At 48.5% G+C, this 27,713-nt stretch overlaps 2 protein-coding genes across 3 annotated transcripts; one reads left to right on the top strand and one right to left on the bottom strand.

Annotated features, from left to right (window-relative positions):
• The first annotated feature begins 231 nt into the window (after nt 1–231).
• Nucleotides 232–18,260, top strand: prkg2 (protein kinase cGMP-dependent 2). Its single transcript, XM_086205807.1, has 19 exons — nt 232–457; nt 1,716–2,253; nt 4,734–4,900; nt 6,984–7,097; nt 8,705–8,810; nt 9,191–9,254; nt 11,759–11,836; nt 12,688–12,782; nt 12,920–12,988; nt 13,270–13,368; nt 13,464–13,614; nt 13,763–13,899; nt 14,721–14,810; nt 14,912–15,053; nt 15,140–15,303; nt 15,423–15,545; nt 15,961–16,023; nt 16,488–16,554; nt 16,890–18,260. The coding sequence occupies exons 1-19, from the start codon at nt 385–387 to the stop codon at nt 16,983–16,985; spliced, it is 2,436 nt and encodes an 811-aa protein (XP_086061933.1). The 5' UTR covers nt 232–384; the 3' UTR covers nt 16,986–18,260.
• bmp3 (bone morphogenetic protein 3) lies at nt 18,137–26,257 on the bottom strand. 2 transcript variants are annotated; one of them, XR_015116373.1, is made up of 4 exons: nt 25,612–26,257; nt 23,598–24,517; nt 19,263–20,996; nt 18,137–18,990 (listed from the first exon to the last, which is right to left on the bottom strand). XR_015116373.1 is itself a non-coding variant. In XM_086205808.1 (3 exons), the coding sequence occupies exons 1-3, from the start codon at nt 25,985–25,987 to the stop codon at nt 20,805–20,807; spliced, it is 1,488 nt and encodes a 495-aa protein (XP_086061934.1). In that variant the 5' UTR covers nt 25,988–26,257; the 3' UTR covers nt 18,137–20,804. The 2 variants fall into 2 exon arrangements, 1 of the variants encoding a protein (XP_086061934.1); XM_086205808.1 differs by having other exon boundaries at nt 18,137–20,996.
• Nucleotides 26,258–27,713: the final 1,456 nt, after the last annotated feature.

Here is a 27,713-nt window from a genome sequence, read left to right as displayed (position 1 = left end):
ACACACAAACACATACACGGAAAAAAACAATCAATCGAATTACAGACAAATGCACGAGGGCGTTTCTGGAACCAGCACCGGATGGCGGGGTTGAGGGGGAACTCAGGTGACCCCGCGGCCTGCCCGCCTGACAGGAGCATGACGAGAACAGTATCAGCTGACCACGCAACGTGACGTCATCCCTCACCATCACCCAGCAGAGGTGTTAAAACCTTCATGTCAATCGCTGAACCAATTTGGATGTGAGTCTGCGAGTTCACGCTGCCACGCTCGCACCTGACCTGCCAGTCACGTCCGGGTCCCGCGCACGCGTGGGCGCGCACGGCCGAGGACCGACGGCGAGAGCGTCCGGAGGGAGGAGGTGAAGGATGCGGGGCCGGACCGATGCTCGGATCTGCGGACTCATTGTTGCTCCTCTCCTGTGATTCTGGCTCGTCCGGAGGCGCCGAGCTCTCAGGTAGGACGTCAAACCCGCGGCGGGTCCTTCGTCCTGGGCGGAGCCGCCGCGGCTTCCCGTCAGGACGGAGAAACTCTTCGGATTCTTTTCTCCGCGTCTGAACAGTCGTGGTCATCTTGAAGAGTTGAAGCATCAGAACAAAGGAAGTAACGAAGTAGATGTACTTGATTACTGCGCTTGAGCTCGTGAACATCGATTCACTACATCCTGCGACAAATACTGCACTTTTTACTGCAACGCACTGATTCAAAGTTTTACTTTGCCGTTTGATGGTGAACGTTGGGCTCAGCAGGTGTTGGTGATGCTTGTGACACCTGACTGACTGCAAAATGTACTTTTGAATACTTAAAGTAATAGGCCCCCCCCCCCAAATAAAACGCGTATTTTAGCTTTAAAATACTCACAAATAAGTTGTTTTCCCCTCCTGCGTTACTTCTGTGTGACTCCAGAATGCAGGAGGAGCCGCTCATGTATGTTGAGCTTGGAGCTAACAGAGACCGAGGCTAAGGACAGCATAACTGGCCGAAAACATGTTTCAAACCCTCCGTGTCCTCCAGTATGATCCAGGTTTTCTTGTAGTATTTCTAGACCTGGGTTATACTGGAGAGTTTAGCTCAACACTAAATACACGTGGCTGGCTCTTCCTGCACAGAGGGGTCCCATCGAAGTAACTCAGTAATTCTAAACATCTTAGTGAGCTAAAAACATCTATTAGTGAGTACTTTGAAAGCAAAGTACACGTTTTGGGTGAAATACCACCGAGCAAATACTCAAGAAAAAATGTAGCCTCTTGCAGTACTTTGTCTCAAGTACTGGTGTTGTGTACTTTGTCCACCATAGACGAAGCAGTAAACTGTGGATGAATACTGCGATCAGAGCTGGAATGTGGTGAATGAAGCGGCAAGTGTGTGTGTGTATGTGTGTGAGAGCGAGAGAGAGTGTGTGTATGTGTTTGTGTGTGGGCGACACACAACAACCAGCGGGTTGTTCTCTGGCGGTGCTGCTCTCTCGCTACACGCTCGGATCCATGGCAACTTCTAGAAGGTCTTTTTGATAAACTGAGCGTTTCCTGTCGATAGGGAGGGTCTGTAATGTAACACTTCCTGCCTTCTGAATAATAAATGGCGGCGACGCATTCCTCCAACCATCAGGATTTGCTCTCTCCTCACTTTCTGCTCCGGTTTTCTCCCGGACGAAACCTCTGAGCTGCATCAATGGGCAAAAAGCTTCTCCTTGGTAACTTTTTTTTCCACTCCAGGTGATAAAATGGGGAACGGATCCATGAAATCGAAGCATTACAAACATGCAGACGGTTCTGCTGGTGGTGCGGGTGGTGCTTCAAATGGCCGGGTTCACAAAGAGCACGCTGGCAGGGTCAGAAACTGCTCCCTGGACCAGCTGAGGGCCCGGGTGGAGGAGCTGGAGCGGGACGGAAAGAGGAAGGACGAGGAGCTTTGTGCCAAAGAGCAGCAGATCCAAGGTCTGCAGGATCAGCTGGCCGAGCAGGCGCAGGCGCTGGCTGAGCTGAGCGAGGAGCTGCAGAACAAATGCGTCCAGCTCAGCAAGCTGCAGGACGTGATGAAGAACCAGAACGCCGCGTGTCTCGCATCATGGCCCCTGTCAATCAAAGCCGGCGGGAAGGGCAGCCCCAACCTCAGCTTTCGCATCAAGGAGACCCTGAACCGGAGGAAAGGAGCTAAAGCCGGGGTGTCTGCAGAACCCACATCCAGAACCTACGACTCCAGCAGCCTGCCCCGGTTCTCCTTTGAGAAGGCCCGGGTACTGAAGGATGCAAGGTGGGGTGTTTTCAGTAAAGAGAGTCCAGACTTGAGCCTCTTAAACACACCAGAACCAGACTAGAAAGTAGAGAGCCTTTTGAGACCTGCTAGTTAGCTTCGCACCACGAATGCTAGCGGGTGATGGACTACAAGAGGGTTTCCAGAAATCAGGGCGTGTTCCTCGTTCAGCTCGTTCACGGGAACGCAGACAAACTTGAATCTGTCCTTCAGGTCATCTTCTTCTATACGTTTAATACTTTGATCCGGATCCATTTGTTTCACAGGTTCTAAAACGGTCAAACTCTAACTTGAGCGACGACAGGTGAAGCCGAGCCCGTTACAAAAAAAAACTTGACTCCGACCGAAGAAGAAGAACTTCCATCAGCATCCACGCAGAACGGCGAGCGTTCACCCGAGATTCAACTCAGAGAATCAAAAACCTCAGAATGATTTCTGACATCAGCGTCTGGTAAAGTCAAGCGTCACGAGCACAAGAATCGTGACTAAAAACGTCCTAAAAAACAAACGCAGCAGAAGTTCTGAGCCTCCTGTCAAATATCACAACCCGTCTGAAGCAATTAGAAGATTTATTCACTAAATTAAGGCCTCAACCCTTAAAAAAGGGCAAAATCCCTCTGAAGGTCAGTAATTCATCATGTAGTGAACTTGTCTGCCCCCTGGTGGCTGTGAGCAGCATCGACGCTCCTCCACCGGATCAGAACCGGCTGTTGGGGGTTTGACAGAGACGCCAGACGTCCTGCTGGATGCTGAAACCCTTCAGAGTTAAATCATTCATCAGAATACTTCACGTACCACAAACGTCGTCACCGCCTTCTTCTTAGGAGATGTTTAACGTGTCGCGTGAGTATTTATACCCGTAGTGCATGCGTTGGCCATCTTGTACAAACATGGTAAAAGTACTCGCCGCCTCAAAAGCCAGAACCTGAATACGCAACAACTTGAATAAACAAGGTGAACACACATCAGGAGTCTTACAAAGCTGCAACAGAGTTATTTTTATACCACTTTGGTCTCCATCTTTGACACTTGAGTATATTTAGAAGACGGCGGCGAAGGAGCTGGAGCGAACGTGACGCGGCGTGTCAGAGTCCGTCTGAGCCTGGAATGAGTCAGAAATGTGTGTTGGAGCCTGAGCCAGGAGGACCAGACTGGTTTTTATCAGCTGGGGGATTCACGCCGTTCTGTGACGCATCCTGACAACACACCTTCATCATCCTCCTCATTATCATCATCATCACACGTCTGCTCGTCTGGTCCGGCCTTTTTTGGTTCTTTTACAGCTGAAACCAGGACGAGCGGTCCGATCCAACTGGCGCCACCGCAAAGGTCCGGACGTAACGTTCCAAAATCATCAGAAATCATTGGAAATGAAATGAATCAGAATCAAGTACCTCTGCAAGTATTCCTAAAAGTACTGGATTTTTTTATTCGTACTTGTTAATGAAATATTTGCCGAGAAATTCATGGAATTGAAAAACCAAACAAACAAACAAACGTCTTCCGACAACGAAAACACATAAATGTGCAGCTGAATGCAAACTAGTCAGGACCACAGTTGTACAGCCAGAAACACGAGGTCACGAACGTCACGTGGTGCCACCGTTCTGAGGGAGCGGCGGAGTGAAGAGGAGCGAGAGCGTGACACTACCGCAACAGTTCGAGTACACACACACAGTACTGCTACAGTACTAGTCCGGCATACTCGGTGTATGTAGTACTGCTAGAGGGGAGTGCAGTTTTCTGCAGTATTGAGAAGAAATGAAAGAAAGGAAGCAAGAGAGGCAAAGAAAGGCTGAGAAAAAATGAGGGAGGGAAAGAAAGGAAATTGATCGACTATTGATCGATTATCTGTTTGAGCTGTGGGGGGAAGAAGGAATGAAGTGATGTCATCATTGCGTTCGGGGGAGAGAAGGACAACCTGATCAGTCAGCAACGGAAACACAAAAACACAACGTGTGCAGGTTTCTGTGTGATGACGATGATGATGACTTCACCACGGCGCCACACCGCAGAATCATGATCAGATTGTCACGATTGGAAGTGTGACACGTGACGTGCGTCGTTTACTGGGCGGGGCTGAGAGGAACCTGCTGACCGACCGAGTCGGCGAGCGATCAATAACGAATAAACTCCCGCCTGATTGATTTTGACTCGTTTATCAGAAACAGCGACCACGAACAGAAACAACCGTAATTAACTGTTATTATTATTGTTATTGTTGTTATTACTGTTGTTGTTATTGTTGTTATTACTGTTGTTATTGTTGTTATTACTGTTGTTGTTATTGTCGTTATTACTGTTGTTATTACTGTTGTTATTACTGTTGTTGTTATTGTTGTTATTACTGTTGTTGTTTTTGTTGTTATTACTGTTGTTGTTTTTGTTGTTATTACTGTTGTTTTTGTTGTTATTACTGTTGTTGTTGTTGTTATTACTGTTGTTGTTGTTACTATCGTTGTTTTCCTTGTTGTTGGCAGTGTGAAGAAGCTGCTGACTGACGCCCTGAACAAGAACCAGTACCTGAAGCGTCTGGAGCTGCAGCAGGTCAAAGACATGGTGGAGTGCATGTACGAGTGCACCTACCATCAGGGCGAGTACGTGATCAAGCAGGGGGAGCCGGGCAACCACCTGTTCGTCCTGGCAGGTACCACGCACCTGACCCACCACCTGACCCACCACCTGACCCACCACCTGACGACCTATGATATCACAGCTGTGCACCTCTTCCTTTCAAAGTGACCTCGACCTTTGACACCCCCATGAGGTCATCTTTGAGTCCCAGTGGATGTTTGTTCAATATTTTTGTAGAAATTTCCTCGTAGAAACACAGAGATGTTGTGTTCAGGTGAGCTGATAGTGACCTTTGACCTCTGGCCACGAAAGCCAGCGACCAGTTTTTCTTAAATATCGTGTTTACAAAAACGGGTCAGAAGGACGTGGACTTTGGTCTCCAGGGGGAGGCGTGACACGAGGATTTATCACTGCCTTCACTGGTACTACTACACCTTCTACACTTATACTACACTTGTACTACTACACCTTTACTTCTACACCTGTAGTACTACAGTCATCAACCAGCGTGGCTAAAATCAGCCTCTTTAGTTTGTCGTTATCCTGCTGACAAATAAACGAGCAGCCCGGTCACATGACCTGGCGGAGGTCATTACAGCTACAAGGAACAAAGGTGAAGAATGGTTTTAAAGCCGCGTTGACTTGACGTCAGTAACGTGGCTCCTTTGTGTCCGAAGGACTTTAAAAACATTTAATTTACTTTTGTGTCTTTGATGACAACAAGACAAGTTGATCATCAGGATGTTGTTAAAGTGACTAATCCCTCCCACCTACTACATCACAGGTTGGAGATGACCATATTTGGTCTTCCTGGTTAGCGCGAAGCCTCTCTGATGTGGAGCCAGTCATCGTTCAAGCTTGTGAGCGTCGTCTCTCTTGTCTGGATAGGTCCCTGGCTCCCTGCTGTCCTACGAGAATGTAGATCAGAATTATTTTGACCACCTTAACGTTTTCTTGGCCGGTGAGTTGAGGAGAAATTCGTCTGGTTCACCGGCTGCTGGCGGCAGAGAGAAGTTAAATTGGACACATACGGCGTGTGTTCACTCATTCAGCCGCCAACCAGCCGGCACGTCCAGAGAACTGAACCACACCAGAACCATGTACTCAGTTACACCTTTATTCAGGTATTTATTTACTGGTTTTGTTGGTGTAGACGATTCCAAACCTGCATGCAAGCGCCTCGAGGTTGCTAGGCAACCCAGTTCTTTCATGACTCTTTTATTTCTTTCTTTCCTTTAGTGCTGCGAAACAATAGCTCATCATGTGGTGAGGAGACGTTTAACAATCAGGGACAAAATGTCCCCGCTTGTGTTCAGCTGCCCGCTGCTAACGGGACCGTTTCACACCCTGAGCCACGAGCAGGCCAGTCATGACGAGTCGACAGCAGAGCTGAAGATAAGAGGATGAGAGGAGATGTGTCATACATCGCACAGGATCTGTTCGCTGACTCAAGTCATTCAGTTTGTACACTCAAACATGCAGTGCAGGTTTATACAGATACACAGAAGAGCCCCCCCCCCCCCCACTTCAAAATGAGCTCAAATATTTGAAAAGGTCAAAGGTCGCGCTCACGTCACATGAATGTGATATCTCAGGAAAAACCTTGATGGAATCAGACATAGAACAAACGTCCATGTGAACCCAACATTGATTACATTGGGTTGTGGAGGGTCAAAGGTCACTGTGAAGACAACGAAGTGACGACAGAAACACTCACAGGTTTACTTCTTGATGAATCCCCTTGCGTCTGCACCAGGCTCAGTGCCTGAATGTGAAGCTGGAGCAGGTGGACCGGATCACAAGACCCTGTGACAACAAAACACTTCACCGTGATGCTCATATTCATTAATTAGCAGTAAAATCCACCAACATCCTGTAAACGATAGTTTAGTTTCAGGGTTGCTGAGGACCAGAAGCTCCCATCAGGGGGAGAACTGATGATGTGAAGAGGCTCTCAGGTCTGTCTGGATGCAGGACACGAAGCCTGCGTGTGTGGAGGTTCTTGGTTCTACTGAGTCTTGTATCATGGCGGAGGTTCTGTTCAGATGGCGTCAGCTTGCTCTCCAGCATGCATCCGTCTCCTCTGTCTCTTTGTCTGTGTCCTAAATGTGGGTCTGAAACCAGCTATTGATTGTCCTTGTTTCATATATCTACAGATGGGAAGCTGGACGTGTTTCAACACAACAAACTGCTCACGTCGATAACAGTGTGGACCACGTTTGGCGAGTTGGCCATCCTGTACAACTGCACACGCACTGCATCAGTGCGAGGTAAAGCTTCCTGCTCCGTCTCCTGAGCAGATTAGACTTTTTTTTGTTTTTGTTTTTTTACTGAAGTTGAAGCTCCCAGGAAGGATGGAGTCCGGGAGCTTGAGGTGGAGACGATCTCATCTCAGCAAACGGGACTTGTCCACACGATCACAGATACTGTGATCGCGGCCCGGCGTATATCGGTTACATCACACATCCGCTGGCTCTTTCAACATCCTGGAGTCAGGAGGAAGTAGAAGAACATCTCTGTGAGCTAGAAACACCCTTTAGTGAGTGTTTGAAAGGGAGAAGTGGTGGTGATGCATCGCTTTAACAGCAGCGAGCACCTAAAGGTGATTTTGGTCCCTGAGACCCTAAAGTGAAACTCCTCAGAGTCCCGTAACAATACGAGCTTTAAAAGGATTCCTGGATGTAACCTGACGCTGGTCTGACCTTCATGGGAGTGTTGAAGTGGAGGAATCAGCTGATAGCGGGGGGGGGGGGGGGGGGGTGTCATTAGAGTGAAGTAAACAAGCTGTGTTGACAAAGGCTTTACATGACACCAGCAGCTGTGCATTCTGATTGGTGTTCACTCTGCTGGCGTTTGGAAAGCACACACCATGAAATGGGTGCTCTTTGTCCAGGTTTGTATATTTAACCAAGTAACGGGGGGGGGGGGGGGCCTGAGTCGACCTTGACTTTCAGGGCGAACGTGAAAAACGACAGTTTGACAAGTTTCCCTGAGAAGGTTTGACACAATAACACATGAAGTGGATGAAAGCTTGCTAGCTACTGCTTCATGTCAAATGTCTGTGTGGCACCATTGTACCCCCCCCCCCCCCCACACACACACACACACACATCCAACAGACAACACAAGAACAATACTGGAGGGAAGAGACTGAACTGGGAGAAAGATGGAAGACAAAAGAAAGTGTTGCTTCACTGTCACTCGCCAACAACTGTGGCTCCTTTAGCATTTACAAAGCTAACTGCTATTGTGGCTCCTTTAGCATTTACAAAGCTAACTGCTATTGTGGCTCCTTTAGCTTTTACTAAGCTAACTGCTATTGTGGCTCCTTTAGTATTTACAAAGTTAACTGCTGCTGTGGCTCCTTTAGCATTTACAAAGCTAATTGCTACTGTGGCTCCTTTAGCTTTTACTAAGCTAACTGCTATTGTGGCTCCTTTAGTATTTACAAAGTTAACTGCTGCTGTGGCTCCTTTAGCATTTACAAAGCTAATTGCTACTGTGGCTCCTTTAGCATTTACAAAGATAACTGCTAGTGTGGCTCCTTCAGCATTTACAAAGCTAACTGCTACCGTGGCTCCTTTGGCATTTACAAAGCTAACTGCTGCCGTGGCTCCTTTAGCATTTACAAAGCTAACTGCTGCCGTGGCTCCTTTAGCTTTTACTAAGCTAACTGCTATTGTGGCTCCTTTAGCATTTACAAAGCTAACTGCTGGTGTGGCTCCTTTAGCATTTACAAAGTTAACTGCTGCTGTGGCTCCTTTAGCAATTACAAAGCTAATTGCTACTGTGGCTCCTTTAGCATTTACAAAGCTAACTGCTAGTGTGGCTCCTTTAGCATTTACAAAGCTAACTATGGTATTGTGTACTGTTGCAGCGGTGAACAAAGTCCGGACTTGGGCTCTGGACCGTGAGGTGTTTCAGGCTATCATGAGGAGGACGGCTGAAACACGGCATGACCAGTATCGCAACTTCCTCCGAAGGTGAGCCAGCCTTGCTAGCGGGCTGCTACACAGCTAGCATGGCCTCACTGTTACTAGTGGGATCACAACAAATGTTCCCAAGCACACATTCATAGAACGGCAGTTACAACCTGGATGACTTCTATATTTAGTGGACACTTGCTCACACAAGCTGATCATTCAGGCCCAACTAGATGGGAATAATCGTCCAGGTTTACAAAAATATCCTTCTGTATGTGTGCTGCCTTTAAAATAAGGAGAAAGAGCGATGCAATCATAGCTTCTGCTCCCCTGTCTGAAACCAGCCCATCACCAGCAGCATGAGACTTGTAATTCTTCTTCATCTTTTTAATATAAATGCAGAAATGAACATTGATGGTCTGGTTTGTCTCCCCTACCAGCGTGTCACTGCTGGCTAATCTCCCAGAGGACAAGCTAAGCAAAATAGTGGACTGCCTGGAGGTGGTAAGTTATTCTGTCAGCTCTTCTTTTTTTTTTTTTTCCTTCCTTTTTTCTAGACCAGAGGGATAATCTGACTTTTCATTGTATTTCGTCAGGATTGCACAATCCTCTGGCGTCGCAGATAGCTGCTGTCAAAATATCATTACCATTCGGCCATATACCGTTACTGCATGTCAGCATATTCTCTCTACCTCCAGTTGGCAAGACCTCACAAAAATACCCTGCTGATGAACAGAGCCGATATTATTCCTGTCATCACCGGCCGCTGTATATTGTTACCGTAATTATTTGACCAAGGCCCCAGAAAGTGTTTATTCAAAATGGGGAACGAGTGATTTCTTAAAGATGTGCAAGTGACAGGTGTGTGGAAGAGTGTGTGTGTGTGTGTGTGTGTGTGTGTGTGTGTGTGTGTTGTTACACGCCAGAGAATGTGGTGCTGCATTTCTCCTGCATGAGCGTTGTATTTCAGCAGCCAGAGAGCAAACGGACGAGAGCGCGTCAGCTTCACCGTCAGCCCCTCTCAGCGTCTCTCCACAGCAAAACTTTCAAGGACGTTGCTCGCCGCCGTAGCGCCATCGCCGCAGATATTTTCCCTTTTCAGACATTTCTAATGGAGCTGATTCTGTTACATCCCCGGGGGGGGGGGGGGGGGACGGTGGGTGGTGGGGCGTGACTGTAACCTAATAGTGGTGCAGATGTTCATCAAAATCCGCCAGATAATTGTTAAGCGTCAAACAGCAGGGGAATGTGTGTGTGTGTGTGTGTGTGTGTGTGTGATTCAGTGCTAAATAAGGAGCATAAGGAGCTAAGCTGAATGTACATAAATATGATATACAGCACTGAATAACACAATGTCTTGTAATATGACAAAAAAAATCACACACACACCAACAGCCGCCTGCAGGCCGCCTGATATTTGAAGGTTAAGTCAGATGCTTTACTCTCCCGTTTCAACCAAGAAATTATTTTAGTCTCAAATCTGGAATCATTTGATTTAATGACATTAAAAACAAGTTAGTTAACAGTTAATTAACGCTTAGTTAACGCTTCAGGACAGGTGTTCTTCAGGTGTTACGGCAAAGACGGATGGAAGAAACAGTAGAGTAAATGTTCCTCGCTCCCAGGGTCACCAGCAGCATCAGAGTGTTTGGCTCTGCTGAGGAAATGCAGGCCTCCTGCTGCAGCCACACGTGTTCCGTGTTCAAATCAGAACTGAACTTCTGCTCACGGGTCTTCAAACACAACTTGTATGTAGTTTACTGTTGTGCCGACACATCCATCAGCGGGCCAAGCCTGAGACTTAGAATTTCAAAATAAAAGTGTACCCTAGGGTGAAAGGTACACTTTTATTTAGAAATTCCCTGTTGCAGTCGATCACTTCAAGGGTTAAACGTTCTTCTTCTGTGGTTTGTGGATGGAAGCCTGGTTGAGTCGCTGGCGCTGGTCACGCTGAGGCTCTCAGGGAGCTGCAGGAGAACCGGACCACTGGGCTCGTCTTCTAGAATCTGGTCCGTGTTTCTGCTGGTACCGGAGGGGGACTTGCTGCGTGTTGGGATGGTTGACTGAAGTTCTTCATGAGCTTCTTATGGAAAATGTCAAGTTTCTGTCCTGAAAGAGTAAACAAAGACTCAAGTTCAGTGTTTCACTGCAGCGCCGACGCAGCCGCATCGTCCTGCCAGTAACCAGGCGTAAACAAGCGCCGGCACCCAAGGAAACGCCTCTGGTGGTGTGACAGTAACCACGCGGGAGCGTTGGCATGTCCTCGCTGTGAGTTTGTTTGCTGAGACGCTCTGCAGCCAGACGGGTTATAGTTGTCTCAGCTGCGGATGTCTGGCATCCGTCCCAGAGAACTTTTCCTCCCTGTCACCTTCATTCTTTGCTCTTCCTCTTCTTCACCTTTAAAAGCTTCAAGTGGAAGCTGATCTGACAGCCGGCTGAGTCAGCGGCCTGCTGTCGGCGCTGAGGAGAGACAGCAGAGACGTCTGTGTCTCAACGAGACCTCGGGCAGACGCCGCAGCAGATTTTTAAATGTCCTTCACTCTCATGCTGCTTGTAAGTTCATTCACAGCTGAAGCGGGTTTGTTGGCTGGTTCTTCCCACCGGATGTCCCCAGGATCGTAGGTCTGATAGGACCCAGGTTCCCGTGTCCCTCTGGTCCAGGTTTGTCGGGAAACCGTTGCTGCTGCAGCTCACCAAGTGTCAGAATCAGCCTCTGTCCTTCATTGGCATGATTTGAGTTTATTGTCTCACTCTGTCTGCTGATCAGGGGAAAGATGAAGTCACGGTAGAGGTTTTTCTTCCTCTGACCTGCGTTCAGGCTTCTCCGAAATCCTGACCAGCAGGTTCACAGCGTCACTGATGTCCAACCCCCCCCAGGGGACCGAGCGGCTACCAGGAATCTGGCCGGCCCAGTCGATGGTGATACAATCAATGTAACGCTCCCATTCTGACTGCTGACCCCCCCCCCCCCCCCTGTACCCCCCTCCTCCCCTGCCCTGGCACATTAGGAATACTACCACAAGGGAGAGTTCGTCATCCGGGAGGGAGAGGAGGGCAGCACCTTCTACATCATCGCTCAGGGGAAGGTAAAGTGTCTCACACCCTTCATGGATCAACATCAGCACGTCTGACGTCACAGCCGCCGCTCACAAAGACAACAAGCAACCACAAACAAACAAACAAACATCAAACACACAAAGACAGATGTGGACGCAGGTGAGACAAAGACAAGCATGGACTCGTCAGTCACACGTGTCATCGGCTAATGGTCCTACATATCAATCATTGGCTACTCAAGCGTTTTCAATAAAAAGAGGCAACACCAGACCAGAACCCCATCATGTACTACTACCTCGGGGCATGAAGTACTATCTGTACCTCAACTGGTAATTACTGCTGTACTGCAGTCGGTTGAACAGATGTAGAGAAGGAAGAGGCCAGTGAGTTTATATTGGACAAGTGACTGATATTTTCTCCTGAAGAGTGTGAGTGTGTGTATGTGTGTGTCGCTTTGGTAAGTCAGCAACCTGACACCGAGCAGCGAGGGGGGCCGGTGGCGTCCACAGGGAACTCTCAGAATGCCATTAGGAGCTGGTGTGAGACGGCAGCAGCCCAGCAGACCAGAGACACACATGTTGTTTAGGAGAGGGACTAATACAGGAAATGGCCCAGCTGCCCCCCACCCCACCAGGAAAAACAAGGGAAGTGAGGGGTCACAGAGGTCAAACAGGACCCTTTGCTAGAACACACCCAGCTGTGATGTCATGGCTTATGGCACCGTCTGAGGGATGAGCAGTGTGTGGCTGCTAAACGCTAGCTGCTAAACGCTGGCTGCTAAAGGCTGGCTGCTAAACGCTAGCTGCAAAACGCTGGCTGCTAAAGGCTAGCTGCTAAACGCTAGCTGCTAAACGCTCGATCAGCTGACTGTGTTTTGCAGGTGAAGGTGACCCAGACCACTGAAGCCCACAAGCTGCCCCAGGTCATCAACACCCTGCACCGGGGAGACTACTTTGGAGAGAAAGCCCTCATAAGGTACCAGCAAGCAGCCAAACTGCTACAGAACCTCCACACTCGCAGCACCGTGAATGCGTGATGCTGAGGAGTCAGTGATGAAGGTCCGTCAGGGGCCCTCTGTGCTGTACTGAGCCTGACGTGCACGTCTCTTGCAGTGATGATGTCCGGTCCGCCAATATAATCGCTGATGAGAACGGCGTGGAGTGCCTGGTCATTGACAGAGAGTGAGTATCACACCTGACAGGACAGCCTGGCTGGTTCTCCATTAGCAACATCCTACTTTTACACTTGGGAGGATTTGTTTTCCTTAAATGAAAACCTGCTCATCCTGTTTTGGAGTTGCTGAGGCAGAAAATCTGACTGGCAGAATAAATGAACATATTTATTTACATAAACACTAAATAAGAGTATGAGATGTGTCCACTTGCTGGTTTTTTCTCCTGGTGACTGACTGGAGCTTCAGGTCAGTGTGGAGGTGATGTTCCAGTGTCTGTGTGTGTTGTAGGACCTTCGATCAGACGGTGGGAACCTTCAACGAACTGCAGAAGTACCTGCAAGGCTACGTGGCAACGCTGGATCGTGACGACAAGAAGAGACACGCCAAGTAGGTGCAGCCGAGGTTCTCAGAGCAGCAGTGACAGGCGGACCCGTGATAACGCAGCACCTCTCTGGTCTCCCTCCTCCGTCTGTGTCCATCAGGAGGTCGGTGTCTCGCCATCAGAGTCAGCCGCTGCCCCCTGACGTCATCCAGCTGAAGGAAATGGTGTCGGCGTTCCCGCCATCCCACCCGTTTGACCATCTGGAGCCCGTCGCTACTCTCGGGGTCGGTGGATTTGGGCGAGTCGAGCTGGTGAGGTCATGTGACTCTGCGGTGTTGAGCTCCAATGAATGACTCCAGCGCAGTGCTCATTCAGAGCAACAACAGTCAGTCAATCCGCAGCTTCATGTAGTTGACGCCGATCAGGAGTGACATCACAACTTGTCGTCATCGCCTGCAGGTCAAGGTGAAGGGCAAAGACATCACTTTTGCTCTGAAGGTCATCAAGAAGAAGCACGTTGTGGACAACAGGCAGGAGGAACACATCCACTCGGAGAGGAGGATCCTCGCTGAGGCTCGCTCGCCCTTCGTCGTCAAGTCAGTCAGTCCCCCCCCCCGATTGAGCTTAGCTGTGCAAGTCTGGAGAAACAAAACGGCACTTACGAGTTTTTGATGAGATCACGCCGTCCCAGTTGGGAGGAAGGTCGGCTGTATTGACAAATGCAGTTATTCCTGATGAAATACTGCAGTAGCTGCTCTCCGTCGTGAAACTCCAACGATGCAATCTCACCAAACGCAGCGGAACAGATATTAAAGTCATCCGTCACCTTCCGTGATGTTTCTGCCGCTGACCTCTCACACACACACACACACACACACACACACACACACACACACACACACACACACACACACGTTTCATAAACTGCCGTCTTTTCAATTTCAGTGATTTGATTCAAGAGCGCTGGTAGACAATCAAAGATCAATGAAGGCCAACGGTAGCGTCTTTGTCTGTCTGTATCGTTTGACAGTCGGAACGTTGACCAGGAGATCAGGTAGATGTTGGTGATGTCACTGGTGAAAATACACACCTTTTGTCAACCAACTCAAGTACTGATGTTGGATACTAGAACAATTCCAATCATTTTGAACCTTCTCAATGGTTTAAACGCGGAACAAACACTGGAAATACATCCGTTTTATTCAACTGTTGCGTAGAATTTAATTCTCATTTACAAGTGACATAGCAGCTTGAACCAAAGCCGTTGACCTTTGACCTGAGATCGTCTGGTCAGTTCCGTTTATGTAACCGTTATCAGGACAAGCCTGGTGAGCGGCGCCGGTCTAGAACCGAACTCTTAACATCAATGAAGTTGAAGAATGAACGTGAACTCGTGTGTGTGATTCTTTTTCTTCAGACTTTATCGCACGTTCAAGGACAACAAATACGTGTACATGCTGCTGGAGGCGTGTCTGGGCGGGGAGATCTGGAGTCTGCTGAGGGACAGGTACAGACTGACGGAGCCAGCGGGGAACGGTGACAACCAGGTCCTGGACCTGAACCCAGGACCTGGTTGTCACCGTTCAAACGTGTCTGTCTCCTCCTCAGGGGGAGTTTTGACGAGGCCACTGCCAAATTCTGCGTGGGTTGTGTCACGGAAGCGTTTGACTACCTCCATCGTAAAGGCGTTCTCTACAGAGACCTGAAGCCTGAGAACCTCATGCTGGACACTGAAGGATACATCAAACTGGTGAGCCTTAAAACCCTCCCCCAAGATGACCCCCCCACGAATATTATCAATGGATCGTTAGACTGACGCAAGTTCTGGCCTGCCAGGTCGACTTTGGCTTTGCAAAGAAGATCAGGTGTGGCCAGAAGACCTGGACGTTCTGCGGGACGCCTGAGTACGTGGCCCCGGAGATCATCCTCAACAAGGGCCACAACTTCAGCGTGGACTTCTGGGCTTTGGGCATCCTGGTGTTTGAGCTTCTTACTGGCAGGTTTGTGGCTCCAGGCTGCAGCAGCACCTCATTCCTGGTCGTGAGGCAGCTAATGATCATTTTCTAAGTCATGACCTGGTTATGACCCGGTTACCTGACCCTGCCCTCTCCTCCGCCAGTCCTCCGTTCTCAGGAAGCGACCAGATGATGACATACACGTTCATCTTGAAAGGCATAGAGAAGATGGATTTCCCCAGGAAGATCACTAAGAGACCTGATGACCTCATACGCAAACTGTGCAGGTAAAACGTCCCCTGTGCAAAGCAGCGGTTGCTAGCGGATGCTAGGAGTGGGGGAAGCCTCCTGTGGGTTCTTCATCGCCCTCCGTGTTCCATGACAGTGCGTCTGTTTGTTGTAATCTGGCCAAAGACACATGAAGGATCAACACAGCAGCGAGGAACATTTTCATCAAGTAGAAGTAGAGAAACAAGTTGTGTTTGTCTGTGGCTGAGAATAAAAGATGTTTACTTCCCTATGAAATCAGGATGGAAACTAAATATGATGACGCTGACCAGGAACGTTTGACACAGGACTGTTCCAGTCCAGTCCTAAAACCTGGACCTGATTTGGAGTCCCTAGGTCACATGACGAGGAAGCAATTGAAACTCCACCCATATTTAAAAGAGAACTTAAAAAGTACTTTCTCATCTTTTACAGGAGAAATCCGTCCGAGCGACTGGGCAACCTGAAAAATGGAATAACTGATATCAAGAAACACAGGTGAGGAAGGAGCTGCCGGTCTGAGCGGGATTAGGGATTAGCCGTGCTAGTTAGCACAGCAGGTGGTTGATGACATCATCCTCATCATCACTCAACACACAACTCCAGAGCGAAACCCCTTCAGTAGACCTCTTGTTAAATCACAGCTCACAGATGTTTGCCCCTCCTTCGTTGCTACTTTGTTACACGGAGTGCAGAAAGAGCCAGCCACGTTGATTTAGCTTGATGCTAATGGAGGCTAACAGCAGCTAAACTGTCCAAAAACATCTGTTGACAAGCTCTCCAGGTCATCGCCTGCTGGAATCCCGCCATCTTAATCCAGCTGTATGATCAGTTAACGCCTTGATTTGAGCTCATTAAACCAACCAGACCACCTCACAGTCCCCCAGAACACTCGTTAGGGAGAACCTGAAAGCTGACATTGGTAGCAAAGACGAGCAACTAACTCACCAACTTGTCTGTAGGTGGTTTAATGGCTTCAACTGGGAGGGGCTGAAGGCCAGGACGCTACCGTCTCCACTGAAGACCGAAGTAAGTGACGATTTTCATCCCAACCACTGAAACATACCGATGTGACTCACTGGCAGCATCAGCGGTTTCCTGGGAGTGGAGGTCATTACAGTGGCGGCGTTGTGTTTGCACACGATTTGGAAGATCTTCCAGTTCTCCACTGCGTTATTGCGTTTTTAATAATCAGGTTGAAAACTGGCAGGAGTTCCCTGAGAGCAGCGATTACTGAAGATCCGGAGGGATGCAGATTTAGGAGCTCGCCCTTATTGTTCCTCTCCAGTGGCGCTCAAGCTGATATTACTTGAGGTTCCATTCCAGGCGAGATCCCTCTCACCCTCATCCTGGTCTCGTCTCAGGTTACGGGGCCGGCGGATCACAGCCACTTTGACAGCTACCCCCCAGACGAAGATGTCCCTCCTGACGAGCTCTCTGGTTGGGACATGGACTTCTGAGACCTCCTTCTACAACCGTTGGACATCATGACAACGAGAAATTGCCGCGGTAAAAAAGTGTGTTTTCAGGTGTCGTCGCAGGTGGACGGGCGGCCAACCGCCAAAAGACGTCAGCACCAGCCTGCCCAACGTGACCACACACTCGCGGAGGGAGCGAGGTGCCTTATGCTGCCGAGTCACGCGGCATCTGCCTGGCGAGAGCTTAGAAATGAAAAAAATTTAAAAGTGATTAACTAAACACTGGACACCCCAGGCCGCTCGTCCCTGGCTGAGGACGAGTGGACGCTGTAAACGTCACGTGACCAGCGGCTGTGTGAACGTATCGTTCTCAGAGAAGCTGCGTTTCTTACGGTGTACAGCAAAGTTCAAATTAGCCGTCGACTCACTCAACACACGAGATTTGCCTCGTTAGAAATGCATTTTTCAATTGGATTTTTGTCGCCCGCTGATACTCAACTGGTCCGTCTCAGTTCGGTTCTCATTATTTTACATCTTCCGTGCAGCTGCACAACAAACCAAAGGTCTCAAACTGCACCGAACCTGAACATTCTGGATCCGTGTCCAGCGGACGCTCCACCACCTCGACCAGCATCAGAGAAAGTTACAACTGGAAAGACTCCAGAAAGCCGACTGGGTCACGGCGTTCATTAAACTGAGAATGTTGTCGTTTACTGAATGATGGTGGAATATTGATGCACATATAAATGTAGTCTTTCATCTAGAAAAGAGGTCTCAGACGCCTCGAAGCGGTTTTCTTTTTGGGGGTTGAAATGTCACAAATCCTCTGAAGGGAATATTTACGTACATTTAAAAGACCACTGAAGTAACGCTCGTGTCGAAGTACATTCCATTGTTTTATGCACAAACGTAACAAAGTGTTGCACAACTGCCTCTCAGCTCAGTCCTGCAGCTTCTCTACTCCACTTGTATGTAAAATGCAAACACGGGCTCTTGGGGAGCGAGTGAATGTTGTCGTCCAAGAGTTCCACTGTACATAAACTCCCGCTTCGAAACTTTAATGTTAAATCTGAAACGCTCGTCTTGTATTTTATGCAAAGCAAAGGAGATGAAGGGAATAAAGTTTGGCTACTTTGTTTTGTTTAGTCGTTTTGGTTTATGAAGCCAAAAGTCATGGGTAGATGTGAGTCTTGCATACTTTTATTCATTTCTTTTAATGCTTCGTGAGGAGGGTCAGGACATTCCATCACACTTGACACCAGTCGAGACAAAAGTCCATCACAGACATAAAAAACCCGCGGCGTGTCCCCGCGCTTGCCCCTCGGCTTCCTTGACCACACCTCCACAAGAAATGCAACTTAGAGAAAATAAATAGATGCATGTTAAAAGTAATTTCCATATACAAATATATTTTATGAAGCTTATTGTACAAGCATTTCTTTTTTAACTACAGCATGACATTTACAAGACTGAACAGTGTCGTGGAGAAAGCTGGTGCTGATTTGTTCCGCGTCGTCGTCTTTGGTTCGTCCCCTCTGCAGTTTAACAGCAAAAGACTTGGGTTTAGTCTGAGATGCAGCAAAAGTCAAATCTGCAAAAAGACTTGCCAGCAGTCCTCGTGAACGCAACGCGGCACCGGCACAACCGGCAGAGGCCGTTAGCCTGCGCTGCTAAAACCTGTATTAGCACAAGAGGAGGAAGCACATTCTGGAGGAAAAAAAAAAAAAGTGTCAGTACAAAATATATAAAGTTTTTTTTTAAAAATCGGACCTTAGCTATTGACATAAAAGAAATGTCTCTGAAATATCAAGACGATTTGAAATAGATATCAGGATGAGTTCCACTGCTGGTCAAACTTAGAAATGGAAAAACAAGACGTGGACTGGCTGTCGGCGGTTTGTAGCGGACAGAGACGGTTCTCAGCTGTTCTGGTTTCGGCTTCCTTACGAAACGAATGTTTTGATCTGTTTTCACCGCCGAGCCTCCGAACAGGAGAGGAGTCGCGTCCCGGAGAGCAGAAATCCACCCGTTCACAAGGCACTTCTATCTAGAAGACATCAGAACGTCATCGACGTACAGTGAGCTATATACAAGAAGGGTGTGGACACACACACAAGGTTTGCTGCTGTATGTCAGTCGACCTGCTCTGAATAAATACTTGGCTTCATGACATCTGGGTCAAAGTTCTCAACCTGAGGCAACGTGAGGACAAATAAACGGCTTCTGCAGGCGTGGTTGCGCCTCCGTGTTGACCTGACGCAACACCCGTGCGATTTAGAACCAAAAAAACAACCACCTCTTGGTTTGTATCAAACTCACAGTCCCATGACGGCGTTGTGCAGGAACTGTGGTGCAGGAACGAGTCCCTCTTCACTTCAGGCACTTTTGGAAGTTCATGAATTTATCTGTCAACTGAAATTGGCAAAGTCGGATAAAAATAATCTAGATTTGATTTCATTGCAACTCTGACATTCACGGATTGCTTTTCTCTCCTTTTTTTAATATCAAAAATATTTTCCCAGCCTTCCTAAAAAAAAAACCCCAAGATGATACTTTTATTGATGCAGAAACTGCATTTTTGGTTTCTTTTGGAAACGTCAGGCATGCTACGTGGTGACAGATTACATCCAGATGAAAGTCCGATTTTCAAACCCATTTAAAAAAATATCCAGTTATAATTTTGCTGGGAATTTGTAAAAACAAACAAACAAACAAACAAACAAACAAACAAACCCCACCAATCAGCCTGAAGGACATGAAGCTGATTCCAGACCAGCAGTGTATTTTGACTTGATATCAGAGATGGAGAGACAATTGGGAAGATTACATTTGTTGTTTTTCCTCATAAATTTGACTGTATTTTGTAATCAAATTCATAATTGTACACATTACAGTGAGTAATGGTTGAAAATGTAGCGATGCCCAAAACAACTGCATGTGTGTGTGTGTGTGTGTGTGCATACACACACACACACACACACACACACACACACACACGTATGCATGCATTTCACCACAAGCTTAATGCTGCTGCCTCCAAATGGAACTCATGAACCGAAGGACTGACTTTCAAAATCCAACGCCAGCATCAAACCTCTGTTAGGTTCCGACTGTTGGAAGCGCACAACTTCCCTCTTATTGTTGTTCTTGTGGAAGCACGTGGCCGCCACGCCCCCGACCACCACAGGTAAATGTATCTTACACTTTAGCGTATTATAAACTCTTAAAATGTGGGTCTGTACAACAACGTAGCACAAATATTGTTGGTCCATCGACTGTCAGGAACCTCTCATATAGTGAGTAACACAGTGATAGTACAGACATAAATACATAGCAACAATAACCATGCAAGTGCGAGCAGAGGTGAGTTCGTGGTAAGTTGAAGCTATGGAGGAGAGAAAGGTGAGACCCCCCCGCCGCGGAGCCTCGGTTCAACCAAGAGCAAAGGAAGAGGTGGTGTTTCCTGAAGAGAGACTTCTCCTCCTTCAGTCTCAGTGTCTTCATAACGAGTTTGTGTTTGCGTTCATCGCCCAGCAGCAATGATTAAAGACATAAAGCTTAAAAAAAACAACCAAAACAACAACAGTGGTGTCGGCGGTGGACATTTGACTTTCCATTCCAGTTTTGTTCCGGGAGGAGAACCCACACGATCCGTTCCTTCCTGTGAACAGAGCGTTCTCCTCTTTAACCTGGACAACAGGCAGCACTCTCCTCCAGTGCAACGGTGAAGTTTGTATGTGAATGAGTGAAGGAACAGGAGGAGAGAGAGAGAGAGAGCGAGCATCTTCCTGGCTGCGTTCGTTGATATGTTTCTAGGATACGAGGTGAGAGTGAACGGGTGGAGGAGACATGAAGGTCGAACTATCTACAGGCGCAGGAGTCCACAGTCATGTTGGGGTAGACTTTCAGCACCACGTTCTTGTCCTCGTCGAAGAAGAGGATGCTGAGGGAGGACATCTTCTCAGGGACGCAGCACGGCTCAGGGATGCCGGGGACCACGCCCACCGCCCGCACTATGCTCTGGATCGTGGCGTGATTGGAGGGCTTGAGAGCCTGGAGTAAAGAGACGAGGCGCAAACATCAGAATCAGTTACGACTGTCAGCTTTCGCTTTCAGACGTTCAGAGGACAAAACCAGAAAAATGGCGACAGAATGACCCCAAACTTCCACGACCGGCTGAGGAATGTTTCTTCATTCTGGGGGCTTGAACTCTCAGACGGGGTTGTTCTGGTCACTTTTCCTGACCATCACTTTTATGTAAGCTTTTATCAGCCATTTTGAGGGACGAACAGCATAACTGATAACTGCAAATGAAAGCTCCTGACCTGTAGAGGAACAGCTTGATAAATGATGTGTGCTGTGTGTAGCTTTTAGCTGAGCCTTCCACTATGAAATAAGTTCCCCCACAAGCAATGAGCTTCCAGTTGACGGCATGACTTGGGGCCCGATAGAGGGCGCTCACGGCCCACCCCGGGCCGGACTCACAGTCATAAGCAAATAACGGCCAAATCCACAAAAAATAAAGAGTCCCGGTTAACTTTTCCTTGAGGACAAAAACAAAAGGTGAACTCTGTCATTCATACACACACTGGCAGTGTGTGATGATCAAAGATGCTGAGGTGTTCCGTCACCTTCTAATTAAGCTCCTGTGATTGGCTGGGGGGGGGGGGGGTACAGTTGCAGAGTGGAGAGTCCTGATCACCCAGCGAGGAGCGTTCGCCGGTGATTTGTCAAGTCAGCATTCCTGTCATAATGCAAAACTGTTGATCAGTGTGACCGACATGCTGCTGCAGGTAGATCAAAGTCTGTCCTCACAGCTACACACACACACACACACACGCACACACACACACACACACACACACACGCGCGCGCGCACGCACGTCAGCTGCTTCATGTCTGAGTAGAAACCAATAAGTGACGGGGCTCCTCGCACACTTCCCGACCGAGTCATCGGAGCACATCTTAACAGCAGCTATCCAGCAGCTTCTGAGGCTTCACCGGCCGGTCCGAGTCAGCAGCAGCAGCCCTGCAGGAGAGGGCAGGGCGGCCTCAGGCCTCAGCACCCACTTCTGGGACTAATTACATCCAACTACAAAGGCCGGCGACTCCGAGGTAATGAATTAAGTGGTTGGAACTCATGCATTCCAGCCATGTTTAAAATACCTGTGATGTTATCTCGCCAGTGGGGGCCGGGAGCTACAAAAGGAGTTAATGTTTGACATCGGTTGAGGCTTTTTTAGTTTCTCTCTTCAAATGTATAAAACCGTATGTTTTGTTGGAACCGCAGGGAAAGATTTAGGAACGACTTCAACTGCTGCCTTCAAAGATGGAGCTTTGATAGCGAGGTCAAACGCCTCCTCCTCGGGACGTTGTTTATATTGGCAGGAAGAGAAATATCTGCGCGTGTTTACCACAGATCTTTTATTGAAAATACATAATCTAAGCGCTGATGCGCATCTTCAAAGACTCACTGATGTCAATTTAGCCGTCATAAAGGATAAAAGCCTGAGTTATAACTTCCAGGAGTGCATTATTGCTCCCTACAGTTGAAGATCAAAGCAAACGGCGCATGTTCACGTCAGTTCCTTTGGCATCGTCATCTATAATGGAGGACAGCGAAGCTCCAGGATCTTTGATGGGACCGGAATCGTGATGTGGAGATGCACTGATAACTCGCCACCGCCTCCTGCATTGACATGATCTTTGCCACATTGTCTGAAAACAACAGGGTCCAAATGTTGAGCACGGACGCTGATTTGTGTCCTATGTTTGCTGTGTTCCGCCAAAACATGCCTGATTCCTGATGTGTGCCACGGCTGGCGGCGTGTCAGCTGCTCGCATTAAAAGGAGGACGCAAACATTTCAGGAGTTCTTCCTTATCGTCCATCGTCCCAAAAGACTAACGAGAAGATAGAGACCTTTCTCCAGGGAGCTGAGACCCACGCTAGTTAGCTTAGCACAATGCATGGTAGTGGATGGGAACTGTTAGCGTACCTCAGCCTCATTGTATTAATTCAGTGATTGTTTTGGAGAATCACTTTGATGACTTTTGACTAACAATATGAAATAATGTCAAAAGAGGCAAAGTTGTTTCAGAGCCCTCAGTTTCAGAACCTGACACATTGCCGGAACTACTTTCCTGACTGGGTGCAGTGATTTGACCCAACAAAGCAGTACTTTTTGGTACAAAACATTTGTTGATCATTAGAACAGTGACTGCTACTATTAATGCAGGAAACACTGATTATGAAAGTTACGCAGGCAAACTACAGCTATGCTAACACTTCCCACCCACTGTCATTCATTGTGCTAAGCTAACTAGCATGGGTCTCAGCCCTCCAGAGGAGGTTCTCCATCATCTCATCTGACTCGGGGGACGATGGGCAATAAATGGATTTCCCCAAAGCTTCAACACTGATAGGATTCCTTTAAATACCTGCGGACCAAACAGACTGCAATGTTTTTGAAACAAATGACAGTGATGTGGCTTTTGGTCTCCAAAACCTGGCGGTGCCAAGCCAGGTGGTGGATATTAAAGTGTAATAAGGTCTTCTCATTGTCACAAAGGTGGGTTTTCTACTTTTTTGCCATATCCGTAGATATTTGTATAATTTTGTGCAGCGTTAGCATTCCCAACACTCCAAATCTCACCTTGGGCATGGGGAACTGGCAGGACCCTGAGCAGTAGTAGGCGTCGAAGGACTTGGGAGATATAATCCATTCACTCCATCCGATGTCAGCAAAGTCCACTTTCAGGTACCTCCGTGCACAGTTCCTCGGCTCGTTCCACTGCTTCTTTCGTGCCTTTTTAATCGTCTGCTCATCAAACTGCAGCAGAGGCATCTTGTGCCGCTGATTCTTGCGAGTCTTTTTGCGTGGCCGGCGGGCCTGCTTGTTCTCAAACGGCTCGTATGGACTTGTCTCGTCCCACCCGGTGGTCTCGTACGGGTATTCGGGCCCAGGGAGTTCGTTGTTCTGCAGCGGGAGCAGGACGTTCACCGAGCGCTTCTGTCTGGGCTGCCACTGTTCCTGTTCAGTGTTGTTTCGCTCGCGTCGTCCCACTTTATGGAAACCGTGTAAAACAGAGCCCTCCTCCCCCGCGGAGGGGTGTCTCCGCAGGGTGGCCACTACACTCTCCGGTTCTGAGATGGCAGAGTCGTTGGCGTAGACCAGGATGTAGGGCGAGCGGTCTGACAGGAGCTTCTTCCAGGGTTCGGGCCCTTGAGAGGCCACGTCGATCCCAATAAGCAGCTCGTCGTGGTGTTTGGCCTGGTTCACCACGCGAGTTATGTCCTTCCACTGCCAAGATATGAAGTCCCTGTAGAGGGTGGACACATTGATGCGAAACTCTCCCAGAGTCCTCATCTTGTTGTCCACCGAGGCAAAGCTCCAGATGACCACGTGGATGTGGCGGTGCCTGCGAGGGCCGTGGCGGCCGCAGCTTCTGGAGCAGCTCTGGGTGCTATTGTGAAGGTCTCCGATGTAATAATGAAGAGTAGCTGACAGGACGTCTTCTGACTTGGTGAGGGAGGTGAGGTTGAATATCTGCAGCTGCTTCTTGTTTATCGTACCTGTGGATGGAATGATTCAAGTTATTAAAGCAAGAGGCAACAGACAAGAGCGTCATGCATTTCCTGGCTCCAGAATCACAGAAAACTTGGACGGTTGGACTGACTAAAAATATGCCAAGTTGTTGTTGTTTTTTTTAACTAAAAGACTTGAAATACTGATAATAATCTTCAGATTAACAACTAAAGTAAAAAATCTTTAATGACAGCCCCCGCTGAATGGAGTTTGTGGCTCTGAAGAAAGGGGGGGGGGGTGCCCTGATTACTCTGGAAAATCCACAAAACAGTTTAACAGTTTAAGAAGAGCCTTACCCCCGGGATGTCGTCTGCAGTGACATTTCAGTACTTTAAACGTCTCGGTGTTGTATCGGGGGTCGAGGTGGGGGTCTAATGATCTCACACCCTCAGCAGATTGAACCAAAAACTATTTTTTTCCCTTTACAAACACGGCTGAGGAGTTTGTGTGTCGCGCTGCTACCGGCCGGTAGGAGGCGGTATAATCTAACAAAGGTCGGTGGAGAGAGACGTTTTAAACGGCACCGGCGTCTGAGAGAACAACGGCGTCGCGCGCAAAAACAGCTTGTAGGTTTTCACAAGAACAAAGTGACACAAAATAAATCAGAACTTAAAGCAGAGTGAATGCAGAGGCAGTAAGAACGAGAGTTCTGCAGCGGCCGTGACGCTACCTGACACTAAAAATCTACAAGTGTGAGACCGGTTGCGTTGGATGCGCCCACGCGGACTCTCCGGTCCGGTCCGGAGGCGCGAGGGACAGGTCGACCACGTTAGCCGGACCAACAGGTGCATTTCCCTCTCAGCTGCGCTGGAAACCAGCACGAGTGAGGCGTTCTCAAGGTCAGGTCCTGGTGCCTGAAGGTCCAGAGACTCTCGAGTCAACACGTTCCAGCAAAATCACCCAGAGTTTGATGCGATTATCATCATTATTATTATTTTTATTCATATTATTGTCGTTTCAGTCGGCTCGGCGCACTTGTGACGACATCGATGTCATAAATCTGCGGTGATGAAACAGAATTCAAGACTCTCAGACTCTTAGAATCCGCTTTGTTCAGACGCGTCAAACCTTGGATACGTACCCCAGTGCGCCTTGAAACTGCGGACGGTGTTGCCGTCCTTGAAGGGGAATCCAGCCCTGTTGTACTTGGCGTAAAGCATCTGCATGTGTTCCGTCATTGTATCCTGTAAAAGCAGGTCCTGGTTTTCCTTCGTCGGGTGTCTCTTATCCACCGAATGCGTAAAATCCACCTTCCGTCTCGCGGGGAAATTGTCCGTTTTCAGCATCGCGCAGAATCCAACGCACAGATAACTCCATCCGTAGAGCAGCACGACCGCTAAACTGGAGTAGAGAGCCATGCTTGGACCGGAGCGAGCGCAGCGGAGAGAGAAGGTGATGGTTGTGGGACACCTAGCAAGTTTCCAGAAGTGGCGACTATCTCCAAAAGGACATACCATCACCTGAGGAGGAGTCCCCCGGTAGAAGATGACACCATCACCTTTGACACCAGAGGAAGGTGGGCAGGAAAAATAAGATCCAAATTGCCTGGCTGCTTTTGATAAGTTGCTAAACAGTCAGTAAAAGTCAGAGAGAGGGAGAGAGGAAGAAGGGAGCAGCTCAGAAGGTGTGACAGATCATTTGAGGGACGTTTGGTTTTGTATCCGAGCCTCTAAAGTGATTTCAGGAACAGCAGTCAAGCGTCCCCCCCAGTCTCAGCTTTCATTGAAGGTAAAGCATGTTGTGCTTGGTATTATAGGGCTTGTGGGACCAGCTGGGTATTCCTCTCACACTCACACACACACACACACACACACACACACACACGGGGAGGGAGAGAGAGAGAGAGAGAGAGAGAGAGGAGTTTCCTGTTCCAAGATACTTTTACGCACATTCAGCCTGGGGACACATTATCTCCTGTTATCAGGAGCTGAATGAGGCTGTTTTGTCAGTTGATTCGAGCCATTTTTTTTTTTTAAGAGTTAAATTAAAGGACATTCCATCGATTTATTGAACTCGTTCCAGCACATCGACTGCTGCCACAGAGCAGCCCCTCCGTGCGTAATTTCTACTCCGCAGAGCTGTGCGTCTGGGCAGTGCTGCTGAATGAAGCGGCTTATTGCCGGCATTAAAGGCTCTGTCCCCTATTTAGTTTAGTTCAATGGAGTTAAGCACACACATCCTGTACCATCACGGTCCGATCCGGATGCTCTACTGTGCCCCCCTCCGCGCCGCCCTCCCCCCTCCAAAACAGCCCAGCCAGGCGGGGTTTAAACACCCCAGCCCCCGCCACTGGGCTGCTCTTTCAGGGGCACTCAGGAGGAAATGATCAGGGCATTTCCCCGCCCTTGGACATCTGATTGCAATAATATTAGCATGCTATGTTCTTTTTAGGCCTCCGCACACTGGAGGGGTTTAGCCCCCTCAGCTGGGAGGAGATGGGCAGGAGAGCATCATCATGTACAGGAAGGAGTCATGAAGGCCGACTGGAACAACTCACAATCGCTCAATCTATCAATCAGACCCGCTGCCTGCTGAGGCCGTCAGAGGAAGGTCAGACTGCACCTTCAGAGGAGAACCAATCACAAGACACCAACAGCAGAACACGTCCAGCCTGGAGGGTGTAAAGGCGAACGTGCTCAGTGGCCTCAAGTCATCAAGTGGAGCGTTTCTGTCTTTTATAGGTTTTACTTCTGTTCAGAGCAACATCATTAACTTTTAGGGAAAGTGTCTTTCTGTCCATCGTCCCCTGAGCAAGACGAGACCCCTGTGCTGCATTACAGAGCTGGTATCCATGCTAGTTAGCTTAGCCCAATGGCTGGTGGTGGGTGGGAAGTGTTAGCATCAGCTAGCTCAGGTCCAGGCTAGTTAGCTTAGCACAATGACTGGTGGTGGGTGGGGGGGGAAGTGTTAGCATCAGCTAGCTCAGTCCAGGATGCTGGTGTGTCCAGCAGGAATCCTCCTCCTCATCATCATCAGTAGCAGCAGTCGCTCTTCTACTCCTCAACAAACCTTTGGCTCTGTTGACCCAAGTTCCAGTGGAGCTTTGGAGGTGCTGCGTCAAATCACTGCGCCCAGTCAGGAAAGTAGTTCCGGCTACGTGTCTGATTCGCGAGTTAAAATGTTTTGTAATTTCTAAGGAAAATGATGCACAACCCTTTTTATATTAATGCAGACTTTGGGGGT

This window comes from Aulostomus chinensis, chromosome 6 (genome assembly GCF_037954235.1).
Source record: "Aulostomus chinensis isolate RoL2024-O1b breed Wild chromosome 6, RoL_Achi_v1.0, whole genome shotgun sequence".
Lineage (NCBI taxonomy): Eukaryota > Metazoa > Chordata > Actinopteri > Syngnathiformes > Aulostomidae > Aulostomus > Aulostomus chinensis.
The sequence above is the reverse complement of the archived record's forward strand: the minus strand, read 5'-3'. Positions and strand labels throughout refer to the sequence as shown.

Coding starts and splice junctions, on each gene's coding strand:
- prkg2 (XM_086205807.1), top strand. CDS start 385: ATGCTCGGATCTGCGGACTCATTGTTGCTCCTCTCCTGTGATTCTGGC. Junction 2,254..4,733: donor CGGGTACTGAAGGATGCAAG/GTGGGGTGTTTT, acceptor TGTTGTTGGCAG/TGTGAAGAAGCTGCTGACTG. Junction 16,555..16,889: donor CGTCTCCACTGAAGACCGAA/GTAAGTGACGAT, acceptor GTCTCGTCTCAG/GTTACGGGGCCGGCGGATCA.
- bmp3 (XM_086205808.1), bottom strand. CDS start 25,987: ATGGTATGTCCTTTTGGAGATAGTCGCCACTTCTGGAAACTTGCTAGG. Junction 24,518..25,611: donor CAGTTTCAAGGCGCACTGGG/GTACGTATCCAA, acceptor TTCCATCCACAG/GTACGATAAACAAGAAGCAG. Junction 20,997..23,597: donor GCCAGTTCCCCATGCCCAAG/GTGAGATTTGGA, acceptor TCTTTACTCCAG/GCTCTCAAGCCCTCCAATCA.